The 18,034-nt window shown below is 45.1% G+C and overlaps 1 protein-coding gene across 6 annotated transcripts in view; it reads left to right on the top strand.

The window, feature by feature from the left end:
* The window catches only part of TMEM170B (transmembrane protein 170B), a 143,982-nt gene that overhangs the window by 38,588 nt on the left and 87,360 nt on the right, over positions 1–18,034 (top strand). The window contains exon 3 of one of the 6 annotated variants that reach the window (XM_081294702.1): positions 15,682–15,804. The exons of the other annotated variants lie outside the window; for them this stretch is intronic. Coding sequence (XP_081150828.1) covers positions 15,682–15,755 — 74 coding nt within the window. The 3' untranslated portion in view covers positions 15,756–15,804. Of the gene's footprint in view, positions 1–15,681; positions 15,805–18,034 lie in introns of those variants that run through there. 6 annotated transcript variants of the gene reach the window in all.

The raw sequence follows: 18,034 nt of genomic DNA, 5'->3' as shown, positions 1-18,034 counted from the left end.
AACCACAATTTTAAGAGGCTGAGGAATTGCAAGTCCTGAGCATGCTACCTGAGTGTTAAAGGAATGGGATCCGGTCATCTTCCTGGGTCTGACCCCTCGAACACACAGACCTCCCAATAGAACCATCTCTCTGTGCCAACTTCTTTTCAAATAAACATGGAAATAGATGAGTCCTCCTGTCTTCTCATAAATAGAATTTGCCAATTCAATGGGACAGCATCAGCATGGGCCTGTTTTCTGGGCCTTACCTAGACCAGGACCAGCTGGGCTTCATGAAATTGATACGTGCATGTCCATTGTGTTCTTTGATCAGCCTGCAGACTTTGTACTTGAAACTTGTTTAACTTGGGGATCTGTTGCAAGGTGAATGAGAAGGGAGGAAACTTTTCAATCTAAACCATAACTTTTGGTTCTGGTGTGTGTGGGCAAGTATCTAGAGGAAATATGTAAAGTCTGTATTATTGATAATCATTGCAGTAACATTGGCATTCAACTTTTATATCTATCGATCTATCATCTCATTTTTATCCTCATACTCTGTTCTTATTTGGAGGGAGGTAAAATGCCTTTTATTTTTCAGTGTTGGGGATCAAACCAAAGGCCTCGTGCATGCTAGGCAGATGAGTTAAGGCAGCAGCCCCCAATTTTTTTTCTGAAATATTATATTTAGGGGAGGGCAAAAAAAGGTCTTTCCTGAAAACTAGACAGCAATTTTACAGATGTCAATTCCAAGAGCAGACCTGAGCTGGCCACAGCAACCCAGCAGTCCATTGCAGGTACTCTGATGATCCTCGGGGGCCTGAAGGAATCCTTGAAAATGGAGCACTTCCTGGGTGTCCTGGGGCTAACTCAGCCTCCTGCTACAAAGCTTTGCTTTCAGTCTTTATAAAGGAGAGAGGTGCAGCTCAGAGGCAGAGCACTTGCTTGGCATCTTGATGCATGAGGCCCTGAGTTTGATGCCAACACTTAAAAAAAAAAAATCCAGAAAGACTGAAAAACTCAAATGTTCACACACCAGGCCTTATTTGGGGAGATAGTTAACCTGTTTTCTTCTATCAGGAATATCTTATTTGTGAAAAATTCCATACCAGTAATGCTCAAATCAGTTGGCACGCCCCCATTTTTAATTAAGGTTGTTTTGTTTCTTTTTCAAGATCTGGCTGAACAGAGCAGACTATTTCTTTCACTCCCTCAACAACATTCTTGTCTGAATCTGGACTCGCGGTTGCTGGTTCAGCGCACACCCCCAGTTATCTGGATGGGAAAAGCTGCCAAGTCCAAGCACAGCTGTGTAAGCTTTCTCGGATATCTGAGTCCAAAACAGGCAAAGGAAAAATGGCTCACTTTTGATATCATAGAAGTGGCACAGAGTGTTAGGGACAGTGGAGGCGAGCCTCAAGAATGTCCACCGCAGGCTTGTTGCCTGGGATGGGACTGTGGCCCCAGAGTCAGCTGGAGCAGAAACATCCACCCACCACGTCAGGAGTCGTTGTTACACTAGAGACTGGACCAGGGAAGCTATTAAAAGCCTGAACTGAAATTCAGAGTTACAATGGTGTCCATAAAAAAGAGCAGATCGACATTGTCAACTTCACAATAGAAGAGACAAGAGGCTGAGATAATATATTGATTAAAAAAAAAAAGAATTTGAACCACTTTACACATACCAGTTGCTATTCAAAAAATATTCCTATCTCAGATGCAGATAAACTTTGACTTCCCTTACTGTTTCTGGAAGTGCTCAAGGATTTCTTTAATTGCAACATAGATGAAGAATTAAGACAGGAATACAGTAAAATTTTTTTCCCCAAAGAACTGTCCCCAAAATGAACAAAATAAGCCCTCAAAATAGGTTCTGTCAGGAAAGCAGGGCTTTCTCCTAAGCTAAAGTGTGAACAATCAAGCTGAAAATTAGTAAAAATTGATTTCTTCTTAAATATAGATTCTGGAAAATACCAGATGTCAACTTGAAAAAAAAGGATCAAATCATTTATCAGGATTCCAGATCTATAATGGACTCCTCAAGAACTCTTTGGGTCTCTCAGCTGTTTTGAATGGAATCTGGTCTCACTTTTTCATTGTTGTTCAAAACTGCCCAAACTGCTACCTTTTTAACATAATAAAAACTGCTAAAGTAAGGCTCCTACCTCTCTCTAAATGTTCCCACTTTTAAGCCACAAAGAAATGTGGGTCAGACTAAATGCAAATAACATTTTTTTAAGTATATTCCAAAGAACACTAGAGGGAGAAAGGCTCTTGAGAAAAAGAATCCCCTGTCCAAAAAAGTTTGGTGACTCTGGCCTCTGTATTCCTGTCTTAGTCACAATTCACACATGGCATATTAAACACTTCAGAGTTTGGCACTCTGAGTTAAGACTCTATTTGGCTTTGTTTAATTTCGTGAATCCTCTGAAAAATGTCAATAGCAATAAGGAAAATCTCCCTAACTCATTCTGGGGTTCTCTGGAAAGCATTTGCAATCATATTCTCAAAGTGCCACTGCTGTCCCCACCCCAAAAGTCTCTGGGCTGCCACACTAAACCTGAAGCAGGGTTTTGGTTTCTAATCTCTCCAGGGCCCAGTGCCGCTCCTTGATAGCCCTCCTGGGTCAGCATCCTGCCTGGACCCTGGACTCTGGTACCTTCCATGCTTGGCAAATCTAGGCCTGGAATTTCCTAACTTGCGTGTCCTTCTGAGACTTCCTGGATCCAAGCCCTGTGGCTGGCACTCTTTATTCATGTCCAAACCTGGTAGTCTGTGGATAGGGGACCCTCCTAACACCCAAGATTGCATCTGGCAAATGTCAAATAAGGGGTTCAGATGTGGCTCAAGCGGTAGCGCGCTGGCCTGGCGTGCGTGCGGCCAGGGTTCGATCCTCAGCACCACATACAAACAAAGATGTTGTGTCCGCCCAGAACTAAAAAATAAAATATTAAAAAATTCTCTCTCTCTCTCTCTCTCTCTCTCTCTCTCTCTCTCTCTCTCTGTCTCTCTCCCTCCCTCTTTAAAAAAAAAATAAGGGGTTCAGATTATATGTGAGGACATTTCAATGAAGGGGCAAGTCCCTGGGGGCCGGAACATCAGGGACGGCTTCCCACATGACTTGGCCACAGGACAGGCTTTGGAAGATGAGTTTATAGAAGCAGGGGGCCCCATTGAAGAGGAAGAGCACATGGCTGTCTTCTTCAGGTGACGGAGCAACAGAAACCCATGTATGGGGTTCAACACGGGCAAAGCGAGTTATAGATAAGAGATGCCGATGCGAGCAATTGTTGAAGGTAGGATGTAAAGGTAAACAGGGACCAGATATAAGAGCCTAGGGAACTAGGAGAATGAGCTTGAATTTTATTTATAGGCAGAAGAAAACCATTGAAACTTTTTGAGAAAGAAAAGTATACCTCTATCACAAATTAAAGGGAAGGTGAGGGATCGGGTAGGGTCTTAGTCCATTTCCTGTTACTATAATAAAATCACTGAGACCAAGTCCCTTAGAAAGAAGAGAAGTTTATTTGGCTCATGGTTCTGGAGTCTGGGAAACCTGATGATTCAGAACTGGCATCTGGTGAGGGCCTTCCTGTGGCATCTTGACGTAGCAGAGGGTGTCACATGGTGAGACAGAGCAAGTGCGCCAGCTCAGGTCCTTTTCTCAGAAGGCCACTAATGCTACCACAAGGTCTCACCCTCATCACCTCATCCATCCCTAATTACTTCCCAAAACACAGAGATCACTACTATGTGAATTTGGGGACTAAGTTTCAACACATGGACATTTTTCATTTCAGTGTCTGTGTTCTAGGTATTCAAGAGAAGGCTCAGAGACTTCCCAGTCAGAATCCTCAACCCACTTACTGGCTGGCTGACCTATTTTGTGTGGGGGGTGGGGTGGGGGTGGGGGTACCAGGGATTGAACTCAGGGGCACTCTACCACTGAGCCATGTCCCCAGCCATTTTTTTTTTTTTTGTATTTTATTTAGAGGCAAGGTCTCACTGAGTTGCTTAGCACCTCTCTGTTGCTAAGGCTGACTTTGAACTCTCCATCCTCCTGCCTCAGCCTCCTGACCCCTGCCCTGGCTGAATGATCTTGAGAACTTCATCTCCTGGAAGCTCAATTTGCTCAAGTAGGAAATGGTTTCAAAGCCTCAGCAGGTTGCTGGAGGCTTGACCAAGACAAAACTGGGAAAAACTGTGATCCTGGAATTAAACAGCGCTACAAATATACTTACTGCTGCTGAGAGCTCTAGCCTGCTCTGTGAACAGTGCCATATCCCAAAAGATGAGCTACCTGGTCATCAGCTGGTCTTTTCCAGACCCCCTGAGCGCCCTCTGCCCTGATGGCACAGGATAGAGAAAATGGCGCTCTTCAAGTAGTTCTTTGGAACTGAAGTTGCCCTTGATTTGGTGGCTACTGGGGCCTTATCTCTCCTTTCTTCATTCACAGAGCATTAGCTGCTGTCAGGGCCACAAGCTGCCACCTGGGCTGACTCCAGGAGTATTGACTTCCTGAAACCCAATCTGTCCAATTATCTGCTGGTGCAAAAAAGTGGGTCAGATGGAGGTGAAACCAATTGACCCCAAACTGTCAGTTTTTGCCTAGAGCCTCCAAACAAAACTTCCCTTTGTAGCCTCTCTCTTCTTTTTCAAGTTAGTTAATTGGGAGAGGGAAGGCCTAATGGGAATTCTCTGCAATGTCTCTTATCTGGACATTACCTGGGGCCCAAGGTGTTGCAAAAAAAGTAAAAATAAACTGACGTGAAGGGAGAGTTTATTTTAAACTGTAAGACAATTAGCAAGTGGTCACTACAAACCCAAATCGTATTGATGTCCCTCCATCTCTGGTTTCTGTCCTACCCTCTCTCTTGTGGATTTGACCTTCTCTTTCTCTGGGCGGAGGACATTGTCTCACTCTCTCCTCGTGTGATAGTGCCTCTGGTGTGTGTCACCCTGTGTGTCACCCGGGAGAGACTTGAGTCAAGGGGAAAGAGGCCAATGGACCAGGAAGGAAGGTGGGGACAGTGAGAGAAAAGAGGGAATGTTGATGGGTTGGTGCCGCAGTCTTGGCTGGGCACAGAATCACGAGCCACTCAAGCAGGAAGAAAACTTTATTTTGAAAAAGCCGCCGATACTCTCTAGGCGCTGGCAAGCCAAACCCGGTCCTCCCACACCGGCCTCTACCGGCTCGCGTTCCCCCCCCCCCCCCAACCGGGGGGCCGGACCTCCCCCGGAATTTCCTCCTACTATCCTTCCCCAACCAATGGGAACTCTCCAGGAGTCCCGTAACTTGAGTCCGGTAGCAGGCCAAGGTGAACAGCAGGAGCCCAATTTGCATATGAATGTAAATCTTAACATAATCATATCTCAGTGGCTAGCTGGCCTCACTTTACAACCAAAGGTGCCATACATCGTATATTTGCTTGTGGCTCCTAGCAGGTTGGTTCATCGTTGGGGTCAAGTCTCAAAGGACGAAGTCAGGAGGAAGGAAGAACTCATTGGCTGATAGACTCCTCACGGTCCATTTTTACCTACAGGCCCAAACAAAAAGTCCCTTTGTAGCTTCCAGTGCCACAGAACAGGGGGAGGTAAGAGGGAGCGTGGCTGAGGGTAAATAGGTGGTATCAACACACAAAAGTGACACGGTGTTATTAGGAGATTATGACGCACACTGGCCGCACTCATGGAGAGGACCGACCTGTCCCAAGGCAAGAGCCATGAGCTAGGGTGTTGGTGGAGAAGCTGTTGGCTCCTGTGCCTGTCCACGGGGCTTCCTGGTCTAAAGTGACCGGTGAGACTTCTCCCAAGAGCCTTTCTCCCCCACTCTACGTCTTGCACGCCCCAGAAGCCCAATGCCTGCCAAGGCCTTTAAACTTGAACCTCCTTCCTGATGAACTGCATTTACTACAAGATCTTGGATCGTCCACGTCCACCTGATGAGAGTGGGACTATCAGAATGTCTTCCTGGATTTATAAATATGTACTTAGAGGCTTCCAGAGCTAAAGCAATAAGCAAACTAAACTAAAAAAAAAAAAATATCTAAATCAATAAATAATTTAGGGAGCAAATAATTCGTTCTTAATATTAAATTGGTGGGAAAGTTCTCATGATCATCTCTGCAATGAGTAAAACATTTTTCTTTGTTTTATTAAAGACATAAAATAGCTAAAGCTGCACTATTGGGATACACTGTGGCCATATTTTATGAATCGTAGATTAGATTATCGTGTTGTATCAACATTAAATTTCCTGAATTTGAGAAGCCTTATCCTCAGGAAAACATTGGTGTATTCAGCAATAAAGGAGAGTCATGTATGTGACCTACTTTCCAATGGTTTAGGAGAATGCAAATATCTATCTATCCGTTCATGTAGCTACAGAGAAGTATAAAGCAAACGTGGCCTGATGTTAAAATTGTGTGTATCTTTGTAAAAGAGTATATGAGAGCTCTTTGTATCACGTTAGCATGTAACTACATACAATAACTTTCAATTATTTAAAATAAAATATTAAATATATATGTACACCCACATTTATAATATAGTTCCAGTTGGTATTTAGAGTTAAAAAAAAATCTAAGTAAGCTCATTGATTCTAGCACAGGGTTTATTTGAAATCGCAGGAAGTATGTGAATGACTGCCTTCTATAAATGTGGGAGTCTTGAGGTAGATTCCTGGGTTCTCTGTGGCAAGTAAGACTTAGTTACCATCTCTCCCTGTGCCACCTAATAGTTATGAAGTGAGAGCCAATGAGAGCTCCCTCTCTCTGCCTCTGCAAGATTTAAGCTAAGTAGCTCATTTGCAAATTGCTGAAGACAACCAGCAGATTATTTTTACAATAAAAACTCCTGTGAGGACAGATCTTCAAGACCTCAGGATTCTGATGAGTGTCCTGATGTAGACATTGTCTGAAAGGAGACTTCTGGGGAGTCAGGGGTGCTCTGCAGTGCAGATTTTTTTTTCTTTTTGAATTAACTTTTTCAAAAATGACAAATAAAATGATACATATTTATGGTGTACAGCATGATGCTTTGATTAACACACCATTACTTCATGTGTATTTGCAGCAAGAATAATTTTTCTACTTTCTCTTCAAGCATACATCGTTACTAACTAAAGTCACTATGTTGAATGTTCTTCCTATAAAAGAGGACTTTTGTAGCCTTTGGCCAACATCTCAGCAAGACCCCCTTGCCTCTGTCGCCGACCCCTGGGGACCATATTCTGCTTCTCTCTGTTCTTTTTCAGATTCTGCATATAAGTGAGAGCATGTGGCACTTGAATTTCTGTGCCTTACTTCACTCACATGATGTCCTCCATGTAGTCGTAAATGTCAGATGGATATCCTCCTTTGTTTAAGGCTGGATACTATTCCATGTTGTTATGGTTTCGATATGAGCTGTTCCCCAAAGCCCATGTGTTAGACGATGCAAGAATTTTCAGAGGTGGAATGGTTAGATTAGGAGAGCCTTACCCTAATTAGTGAATTAAACCACTGATCAGGACTGACTGGGTGGTACCTGGAGGAAGGCAAGGTGACTGGAGGAGGTAGATCACTGGGGTTTATATGTGTCCCTCGTGAGTGGAGCTCTCTCGGCTTCCTGCTGTCTTGTCCTGAGCTGCTCTCCTCCTCCACACCCTCCCACCATGATGTCTGCCTCACTTCGGGCCCAGAGCAGTGGAGTTGGCCCTCTATGGATTGAGTCCTCTGAAACTGTGAGCCAAAATAAACTTTTCCTCCTCTAATTGTTCCTGTCAGGTCTTTTGGTCACAGTGATGGAAAAGCTGATAAAACAGTGGTGAACATTTCCACATTTTCTTCATCCATTCCTCCATCGGTGGGTACTTAGGTTGTTCCCATGTCTGTCTATTAGGAATGACAGGTGCTGCAGTCAACATGGTCTCTCCAACAGACGGGAGAGCTGGATCACATGGTACTTCTACTTGTAGCTTTCTGAGGAGCCTCCATTCTGTTTTCCATAATAGATGTGGCAACTTACATCCCCCCCAACCATGCCCAGTGGTTTCCTTCTGACACGTGGAGAATTCTCGTCCAACCCCGTCTCCGGAGAGGTTTGGAGCCTTCAGCAATTCCTGCTCCTCTCTGCCTTGGCCTCCGAAACTGTCTCCTCTCTCCTTTCTCTTCCCATCTTTTCTCATTTTTCTTCTTTCATCTCCTGTTTCTTCTTTTCAAGTTTTGACCTGTCAAGAATAAATGAGCTAATCTTTTATGGGGGAGGGGGTACCAGGGATTGAACTCAGAGACACTCGACCACTGAGCCACATCCCCAGCCCTATTTTATATTTTATTTAGAGACAGGGTCTTTTGGCGCTAGCCAAGGACCCTGCTGTCGGTTCAGTGAGAATCCCCTGCTCTCTCTTGATGTCTCCTCTTCCTCATTTCCAATTCAGTGTCCCTCGCTCACTCTGCTCCTTGGCCACAAATCTGCACTTACTTTGCAACTTCTCTGGTTGAACTCTCTCTCTCTTCCTCTGATCAGTAGCCCCACTGAGTGGACTCAATATAGCTTTCCTGGCCATTTTAGCAAATTTTATAATAATTTTTTTCTTCAATAGTACGCTTTAGGTTCTAATGTTGATTTTAACAGAGATAATAAGACTGATCAAGGCCTGGAGATACTTAAGAATCAAATGGGAAGAGGGATGCGCCATGGAAAGACAGGCATGCAAATAAATAAGTACTGAAAGAGCAGCAGGGGTCAGTTGCTTTGAGAATCCAGAAGGCAGAACCATTCTCTTGAGCATGTAAACTCTGAGCTGTGCGATAGTTTGGACCTGGAATGTCCTTCAAAGGTCCAGGTGTTAAAGCCTGGTCTCGAGCCTGTGGCACTACTGTGAGGTGGTAGAACCTGTAAGGGGTGGAGCCTGTGGGAGCAAGTTAGGTCTTTGGGGGCGGGGCATGTCCTTGAAGGGTAGCTCTTACCCTTTCCTGTCTCTCTCTTTGCTTCAGGGATGCCTAGAGGTGAGTGACCTTCTCCACAGTGTGCGCCCTGTCGATGTCTATGCTGCCACAGGTCCCAAGGCAACTGGACCAAGTACCCATGGATTGAATCCCCCGAAACCATGAGCCAAAGCACATGCACCTTTCCTCTTGTTAAGTTTCTTTATCTTGGGTATTTTTTGCCTGATAGAGGAAGGGATATTCCTGGAAGACAACACTGAGTAGGAATCTTCCATGTCTTAACCCAGATTAGTGATTAGAAATTCCAGGCACCGTTTTGGGACACCCCTCAAAGGACCCTGCATGGTCGGTGCAGATCCTCCAGGCCTATCCGTGGGCAGTCAGGTGCTCTCCTGAGCCTGGGGGATCCTGCCCAAGGGAGAGTCATTCCAATAACACACATGCCACAGTTCTTGGCCTTGCTATCATAAGGGGAGTTACTAAAAAAGAACTTGGACTCTTTAACTTCAAATCTCAAAGAAATGCTTGACTCTTCCTTTAAAAATAAAATCACTCTTTTGGTTCTTCTGAAAGTCACTGATAGGACCAAAGGGGGTAAGGCAAAGAAGACAAATATTGGCACTGCTCTCTGGAAAATGAATCCCTGCGGGTGGAAAAATGCTTCCCTCATTTCTTCCGGGCAAGACTGGAAGCAAAGGATTCATGCAGAAAAGCCCATGGAAAATCCGAGCAACACATTTTTAGCGGGTTGACCTTTCTGTAAGAGTAGTATCTCCTTTAAAAGGAAAAATGATCAAAAGAATGTTGTGACTAATATTTGGAAGAGAGGCAGGAGGGGGAGCAGGTCAGAGGTTAGGATAACCCAAGCTGGTGTTGTACGTTTTGGGGGCCTTTGTGCCCCCTGCTGGTCTCTCTGAACTGATGTTATGGGGACTTGCTCTTGGGTAACCAAGTCCCCACCAGTTGGAACGTGTCTGGGGAGCCATTTCTGGATTCCCCAAATAGTCCCCCACAGCTCCCTCCCTTTCCTTCCTCCTTCCTCCCTCCTTTCCTTCCTCTTTTCCTCCCTATTCCCATCTCTCTTTCCCTCTTAGCTCTCCTCTCACCTTCTAGAACTCGAACTTTATTCCATCCCACCTGGGCAGAGTGCTCTGCCAGAAAAAACCCAGAGCTAACTCTATCTGCAACATTCCCTGATGGTAGATTCTTTCTCACAATAGTTCTATTGTCCCCCAAACGGAGTCAACTGCAAGTGACATCATGTAGAGGGCAGGGTCTGGTTGCTTTGGGTTTCTTTCTGCCTCCTCTTTTTTGTAGGCTTTATCTCAATTTTTTTTCCTTTCCACCCTAAAATCCCAAATACCCCGGGTCTTGTAGCTGGAGATTCATAGTACAGCAGTGTGTTTTTTCTGTTTTCCAAAATGACCTGTTCCAGGGATCTTCCACGGCTCCCACTCCCTGGCTTAGCTGACAGGGGTTGAATTTTTAGGAATAAGCGTAGTGTGGAGGAAATCCACCGACCTGGGTCAGCCAACCTCCCTTACTGTGTTACTCCCCCCCTTTTGGTTACCTTCCGCCCCAATTATTACTGAGGTGTGATTGGCAAATAGAAATTATATACGTTTAAGGTGCTAAAATTTCAACGCACAGACACAGTGTGAAATGATCACAACCGTGAAGCTGGCCTATCACCCCTTCACGCACCTGGTTACCACCTTCTTCCATCTTGGTCTCAGGGCAGATGTCTTAATGGTGGAATAAGCAATTGAAGCAGCAACCGATTTTCAGCACATCCTCAATTATCCCCACCATGTAGGGAATTTCCTGCTCTTCCTTTCCATCAGGCTGCTTCCAGCCATGCCAGGGTCATGACCCCATGGCTGGATGGGGGCAGAGCAGTAGGGTTGAACGCTGGACAGGGGAGGTCTGTCAGATCACCAAGAAGAGATGGGGAGCCCGTGGCCATCTCTGCAGGGGACATTCCAGTGGCCCAACTTTGCTGCTTGGTATAATTCTTGGAATGGACACAAAGTCCACTTCCCAGAAAGTCTTGTTGAGTTCACAAGATGGGTCCCCCAGATGCTCAAGGCTGTGCTGTTGAAGGCCCCCGGGACTACAGGCTGTTATTTCAAGAGTTCTGAAGTCCAGGTCTCCTGTCTATAGTAATGTCTTTCCTGTTTAACCAGAAAGTGATTCCCAAACCCTTTTCACTCCTGCAAGACTCAGACCTGCCTCTCCTGCCTCCAAGGAGTGGTATTTTCCACTTCCTCTTAGATAGAGGCCAATGCCCGCTTTTTCTCTGACCTTGACCTTGAGTCCTTTGCAATTTCCATGGACCTTGTCTCATCCTTTGCATGCTTTCTTGCTTGTATGGAGGCTCCTGGCCTTGTAAAGGAGTTACACCCACTGCAAATGGAAAATATCATAAGGTGGAAATGCACTTGGTACACTTGACCCACAGAACACCTCGGCTGAGCCCCAGCGTGCACTGCGGAGGGCCAGCCATTTCCCAGAGACAGGATCAGACGGCACCTTGCTTGCCAAGGGAAAGAACCCAATTTGAACCTACAGCCCAGTTTCTGCTGAGTGCGTGATGCTTTCACACCTTCGAAAAGTCAAACACCAAGCCGAGCCTGGTAAGTGGGGCCATGTGAGTTGTGGATCTCTCCTGGATGGTATCACACCTCCGTAAACTTCTACCCTGGAAAAGAAGTCCACAACCATCCTTCCTTTGAGCTGCCACCACATCCCCGTTCTCCTTCCCAGAAGTTGGAACTTCTAGAAGTACAGTCTCCACATTCACAAAGGTCTCCTCCTCTCTCACCCTGATTCCTGCCACCTTGGCCATCTGGTAATGAGTCCAAAACACCGCCTCTGGATCCTGATCCTCATCCTCCTGCCCCTCCTTAGCATCCCCTTCTAGAAGCTTCCTGTTTTGCAAATTTTGTTGGCACTTCTCTGCCTTCATTTTTCTCCTGCTCTTGAGCTCACCCTGTTTACTATGTCCTCGTGTCACCCTCCTCTCGCCCTTCCTCTCCAGGTCTAGGATCCCTTTCCTCTGCGTATGCTCTTGTATTATTATTATTATTTTTTTCTGTTACTGACTCATCTGTCGCTTCTGTGAATAACAAGTCAGTGGTGAGTCTAGACCTCATCTCTTCCAAACTCCCCATTCTCTTCCCTCTCCCTCCCTCCCTTCCTTCTTTTGATAATGCTGCTTTGAACCCAGGTGTACCGGTCTCTGGGTAAGTCCCCCTCCCAATCCTGGGGGCTATATGCCCAGAGATGGAATTGTTGGATCATATAGTAATTGTTTTTGTTTTTTAAAGAAACTTCTAGACTGCTTTCCAGAGCAATGGGACCACTTCACATTCCGACCAGCAGAGTGCAAAGATTTCAATATCTCCATATCCTTATCAATACTTGCTACCTATTTTTTTTTTAAATCATGATCACCCTAATAGATGCGAGGAGGTTCCATGTTCTCCTTTTGAAACCTTTATGTTCATTTAAAATTAGCAGTGATTTTGGAATCCTTATTACTTAAGATAAAATAAGACATACCCATTCGAATGAAGTCAGTGTTTGTCTTAAAAAACAAAAGCTATGAAGAACCAGGCCCTAAAGTAGTGGTAATATCACTAAGCACAACTCCACTACCCCCTCCCCATTAATGGCTGGTTCTCAAGGAACCCACACCTGCACCCCTGGAAGTGGGGACTTGGTGGACGGCTCCCAGCCCACTGGTGTCCATTGGTTCTGGTAGGCACATTTCCAGTGGACACACTGACTTGTTTGACATTGAGGACGTCAGTCCTGCTTAGGACTTGTTCCTCCTATGTAGTTCAAAATCCATAATCAAACCCTGAAACCCACATTCACGGAGTAAATTCCTCTTATATTACTTCAGACTCCAAGAGAGGATCTGGGCCAAGTAGCCCGGGCCAGGGCCGCCCTAAAAGACTTTTCACTTGGTTTGTTCAGTAAGAATCCCTTCCTCAATAGACTGCTCATGAGGTAAAGAAACCCACTGCCCACTGTTGTTCTATGCCCCCCTAACAACAGAAGTCCAGTCTTCCTTCTTTGTGTTGCCATAGAACTTTACTGGGTCTGTAATTACATGTTATTATTATTATTATTAAACGTTCTATCCTTTCTTAGAGTTATTTGTGGTGTATCTTTATCATTGCAATGACTTTAGTGATGGCCACAAATTCTTGCATGCTACAGGCCTAAGATACAGGTTCCCTAAATTCCCCTAACCTGGACCGCTGTGGCAGGCAGTGCTGGCTGGATTGCATCCTGCACCCGTCTCAGCTCCCTACAACATGGAGCAACTCCGAGGACACCTGCATTGCGTTCCGTCAGCAGCAGCCATGTAGCTAGTGACTCCCTCTGGTACCAGGCAACGGTGACCAGGGCCCTGAAGCTAGTCCTGCCATTTAGAAATGACAGAATTGCTTCTTGGGGTCTCTTTGCTCTAAAGTCACACGCAGGGACTAGGCCTTTCTACAGAGGGATCTCAGAAGCAGAAGTTCTTTTATTGGAAAAGAAAATGGCGATGGGAGATCTAGTTTTCCTTCTGAAATCTTTTTCAACAATCTGAAATCATTTCCTGATGGCCTCCCTGAGGCTGAGGCATAAGAAGCCTCCAGGTCCCCATGAGTGTCTGCTTGTCCACGGTGCTATTGGGACTGTTAGTAGTGGCCAGGCCTTAAGTTTGCAAAGTCTTGGCTGCTCCATCCAGGGAGTTGGTGGAGAGACATTTGGATGAGGATTTTGCCCTGGAGAGCTGGGCCAAAGCACCTGTAACTGATCAAGATGGCAGCAGATAGAGTAGAGAAATAATAGCAAAACCAAGAAGTTGCCCTCCTAAGTTGAAGCCAGGCCCAGCCTCTTTTGGGGGGTTGGACAGGTTGTGGTGCAGCTGTCAATCATGAGTCCAAGTCTCAGTTCCAGGACGCCACCCAGTGGTAAGAGTGGGTAACACCACTGCTTTCTCACAGGGTAGCCATGACAGTTTTTATTTGAGGTGAGAAATTTAGTCCCCTGGAAAAAGTGGTAACCCCGCGAGGATATAAATCAGTAGACAAGGTGGAGCAGGAGGGGACATGGGGAGTGGAGAGGACAGATGGCTCAGGAGCTGTGCTGTGGGTGCTTCACTTGATTTCTGTCATGGTTAGAGGCAGGAAGCCCTGGTTTCTTTACACTCACTAAACTTTGCCTTGCTTTAAAAGTTTTATCACATGTAGGTAAAGACTCTGTGGGAGAACAGAATGGTTTAAAACTCCATTCTGCTTCTGAGCCTACAGCAATGGATTTGGGTTCATTCTAGAACTTTCCATTTGGAACATCCTATTAAGCAATGCATGAACTTTATGTTAGGGGCTTGGAATGTATCAGACTACAAAGAGCTCACCACTGGAAAGCTACAGACAGGGCTTCTGTATCAAAGCTAAGCATGGAACCACCACCTCTGGGAACCCGAGGGCAGAATGACAACAGCCAAACCCAGGTCTCCTTTGGAGTCCTCCAGTCCAGGGTCAGGACTCACTCAAGGGTCACCTCCTACCCTTGGCCTGGCTGCTCCAAGGCTGGGGTTCAGGGGGAGCCCTGGGAAAGGAAGAAAACAGGATCGCTACACTCATGTTTTGTTTCCCTCACTCAAGTTTGGGCACTTATGGGCACCATTGGTTTGAAAACAAAGGAAAAACTATATCTGTTGTGAGTTCCCTGTGAGCCTGACTCAGGTGCCTGACGTGGGTTGGCTTGATTTCTGGGAGGCCTGGAGCTGCACCGTTCTCCCCAGGGGCGAACGCTTGGTATAGACAGAAACAGCCCACAGGGCTGCCAGGAACAGCACTGTGGCTGGCTTTTCTTTCTTTGGAGCCACATTCCTGCAGAGATAAATACACAGAAAGATGCTGTGTCAGCACCAGGGCTCCAGGAGAACAAAAGGGTTATCATGTGCAGTGGCTGAAAATAGAATTTGTTGCTATCAGGACCAGGGAAGCAGCAGAGGCCTCCAGGGAACAATCTGAAAAGAAAACCTGAGCCTCCCAGGAAAGCAAACTCTGGGTAGAACTGGGTGAAACCCAATCTGCAAAATCCATTGTTGAGGAAAACCACCGAGCAGCAGAGACAGGGGAGGCCACTACTCTCAAGTTTTTGCAAGGTAGCCTAAGTAAGGCAATTTGTAAAACAAAATCGTCATAAAAAAAAAAAAAAAGCAAACTTTGTTTCTTACTAAGATTACACACACACAAAGCCACAAATACTAACCATGTTACTTAAATTGGCATTTTTTTTTCTCAAGAGCTGCCCTGGACTTAATGCAGTGTAGCTGGGTCAAGGTGGGAGGGTAGATGGTTCTTGGAAATGAGCCATGCTAACCTTTTGAGCAGGAAGACTGCAGAATAGCAGCTATGTGGTGATTGTATTTTAAAGTGGGATCTGGTACATTAATTTTACATTCAAGTCTCTTTTTGTAAAGCACATACTCTCATCTAACTCCTTTGGATTTTTTTTGGCAAGCTTGCTAAGATTCAATGCACCGAGGCAAGGCCGATGGCTTGCCCTGAGTGCTAGCTGACCGTGGTATCTCTGTTCCTTGCAGATCAAGCACCTAATGAAAACTGGGCTGGGGAAAGGTGGAGTTCTCCTTTTAGACTCCATGTCAATGGGTAGTTAACCTTTGAGTCAACCCAGTCTGTACTCTTTGCAGGCTCCTCCACCCACCCTCCTTAATTAGAGTACATCTTGTTTACAGGGCACAGAGCTGGTGCCATAGAAGATCCAGTTGGCCACCTGCCCTCTCGTAACCAAGATAGCCGACTGGACTGAACTTCGTGAAGAATGGGTCAGCTGTACGTGGAGCCAGTTGGATGAAAAAATTAAGGGCAGGAAGCTGCCCTTTAAGACCCCTCAGCCTTCTGATTAAAGTAATAATTAGGTTGTTATGTCTATTAGGAAGGCCTTTGGGTTGGCCTGCTAACTTTGCCAAACAAACGTCCTTAGCTCCAGATTCCAGCCCAGTACCTCTTCACCTGTGTGCCAGGTTCACATGCTGTGATCAGCACCCATCGCAAGCAAAATGGTTTAAATTTTAAACGCTTGTCATCTACCTGCTTCTGCTTAGTGCCCCCAACGGGAAGTAGGGCTTCTTCATTCTGGGCTTGGCTTTAAAAACCAGAAATGACCTTCCTCCTCAAATTCTATTCCAGGTTTGATTTCAGGCCATCTCTGATTATAAATTGGTTTGTATTGACTTCTTTCGTTGCAGCTGGTGAGGGTGTGGAGTTATGATTTAATGAGGAGTGGTTCTCATTCTTGACAGGATACATTTCTTAAGGATAAATACACATGGTAGCACGGTCCCACCCCTGGCCACCATGCCAACAGTGATCCTCACGTGTGCACGTGTCTTTGTGACATATGAAGATCTGCATCTACAAGTCCATCTCGTTCAGAGAACCCAAGGATTGTTTAAAGTTCTCACTGGCCACTTGCCTTCCTAAAACAGAGGTGACCTATGCAGCTCTGCCCTGACTCTCTCTCTCTCCAGGCTTTCCTGCATGGTTTTGACCTTAACCTCTTTCTCTCCATCCTTCCTTGGTCCAAGCCCAGAGCCTCTCTCTTGTTAGCCGTGAGGCCAGCATCGTCAGGAGGTTTGATGTGGTGTGAATTCCTGCCCCTGAGGAGATGGACAGCAAAATGCACATAACCCTGAGAAGCAAGAGCACTGGAAAATTCTGGAGAGCTCTCTGTCTGCGATGTGAAGTCTGGCTTCAGAGATGTCTCAGGGTGGAGATGCCCTGGCGTGTACAGGGGCTCTTGCCTGTTTCGTCCCCAGTGGTCCAAGGTCTCCTGTCTGTCCTGTGACAGTCTATTTGTTCAATACCCCTGGAGCCTTCTTCTTTCACAACTTAGTTATGTGTCTGAATTTGAGCCATCTATCTTCCAGAAAGTACCCTGTCAATCCCAACTCAATCTTCAGTTTAGGTCCATACTCACCAGAAGTTGGTGTCCTGTAAATATCTGGTATTTTTTTTTAATGTGATGCTGAGGATCAAACTCAGGACCTCTCTACCACTGAAGCCCGCTACCCCGCCTTGTGGTGTTCTTGAATTTTGGAAATGAAGGCAGCTGTGTTTATTCTTTCAAAATAATTTTGAGTATCTAGTATGTACTAGTCACCTGCATTCTGGATTATATAAGGAAACAGTAATGAAACATTGTTACCTTCTAAATTTACATTAAAAGGGAGAGAGGGAGATGAGGGGGCTGGATTGTAAACATTGAACAATAGATAAATTGCAAGGTGCATTAGATGTTAAAAGTGCCATGGAATAAAGCCCAGCAGGAACAGAGGATGGAGCATGTAGTTGAGGCTGCTGAGGGAGGATTGCAATCAAATTTTCAATTGCTATTTTACTGCATCAGGGAGAAAACTGACAAATGAGAGTTTCTATTCTTTTTTTTTTTCTTTTTTTGGTATTGGGCATTGAACTCGGGGGTGCCTAACCAAAGAGCCCCATCCTTAGCCCCTTTTATATTTTATTTTGTGACAGGGTCCCGATAAGTTACTCAGGGCCTTGCTAAATTGCTGCGGCTAACTATGAACTTGTGATTCTCCTGCCTTCACCCTCCTGAATCACTGGGATTACAGGCCCAAGAGAGAGTTTCTATTCTTAAGAATGGATGTTACCAGTAAACAAATGTTAGGAGATGTATGTATATATATACACACACACACACAACTACATGTATACATAAATAATACGTACATATATATCCTAACATTATATATATATATATATATATATATATATATATATATATATATATATCATACATTTATGTGTATGTATATATACACATATATACACACATCCGTCATCTCGCAGAATGATAGTCTATAGATATTTGTATTTATATTTACTTGTGAAATAATATTAAGAATGATTTTATAATTAGATACATTATATGATTATAGAATAATCATACATATACTGTGTGTATGTGTGTATGTATGTACAAATATGTTATAATTAAAAACTGCTGGGGATACAGCTCAGGCGGTAGAGTGGTTGCCTTGCATGCACAAGGCCCTGGGTTCAATC

Source organism: Spermophilus citellus (genome assembly GCF_964194105.1).
Source record: "Spermophilus citellus genome assembly, chromosome: 5".
NCBI classification, from domain to species: Eukaryota; Metazoa; Chordata; class Mammalia; order Rodentia; family Sciuridae; genus Spermophilus; species Spermophilus citellus.
Note: the sequence above shows the minus strand (reverse complement) of the source record. Positions and strands in the feature narration are given on the sequence as shown.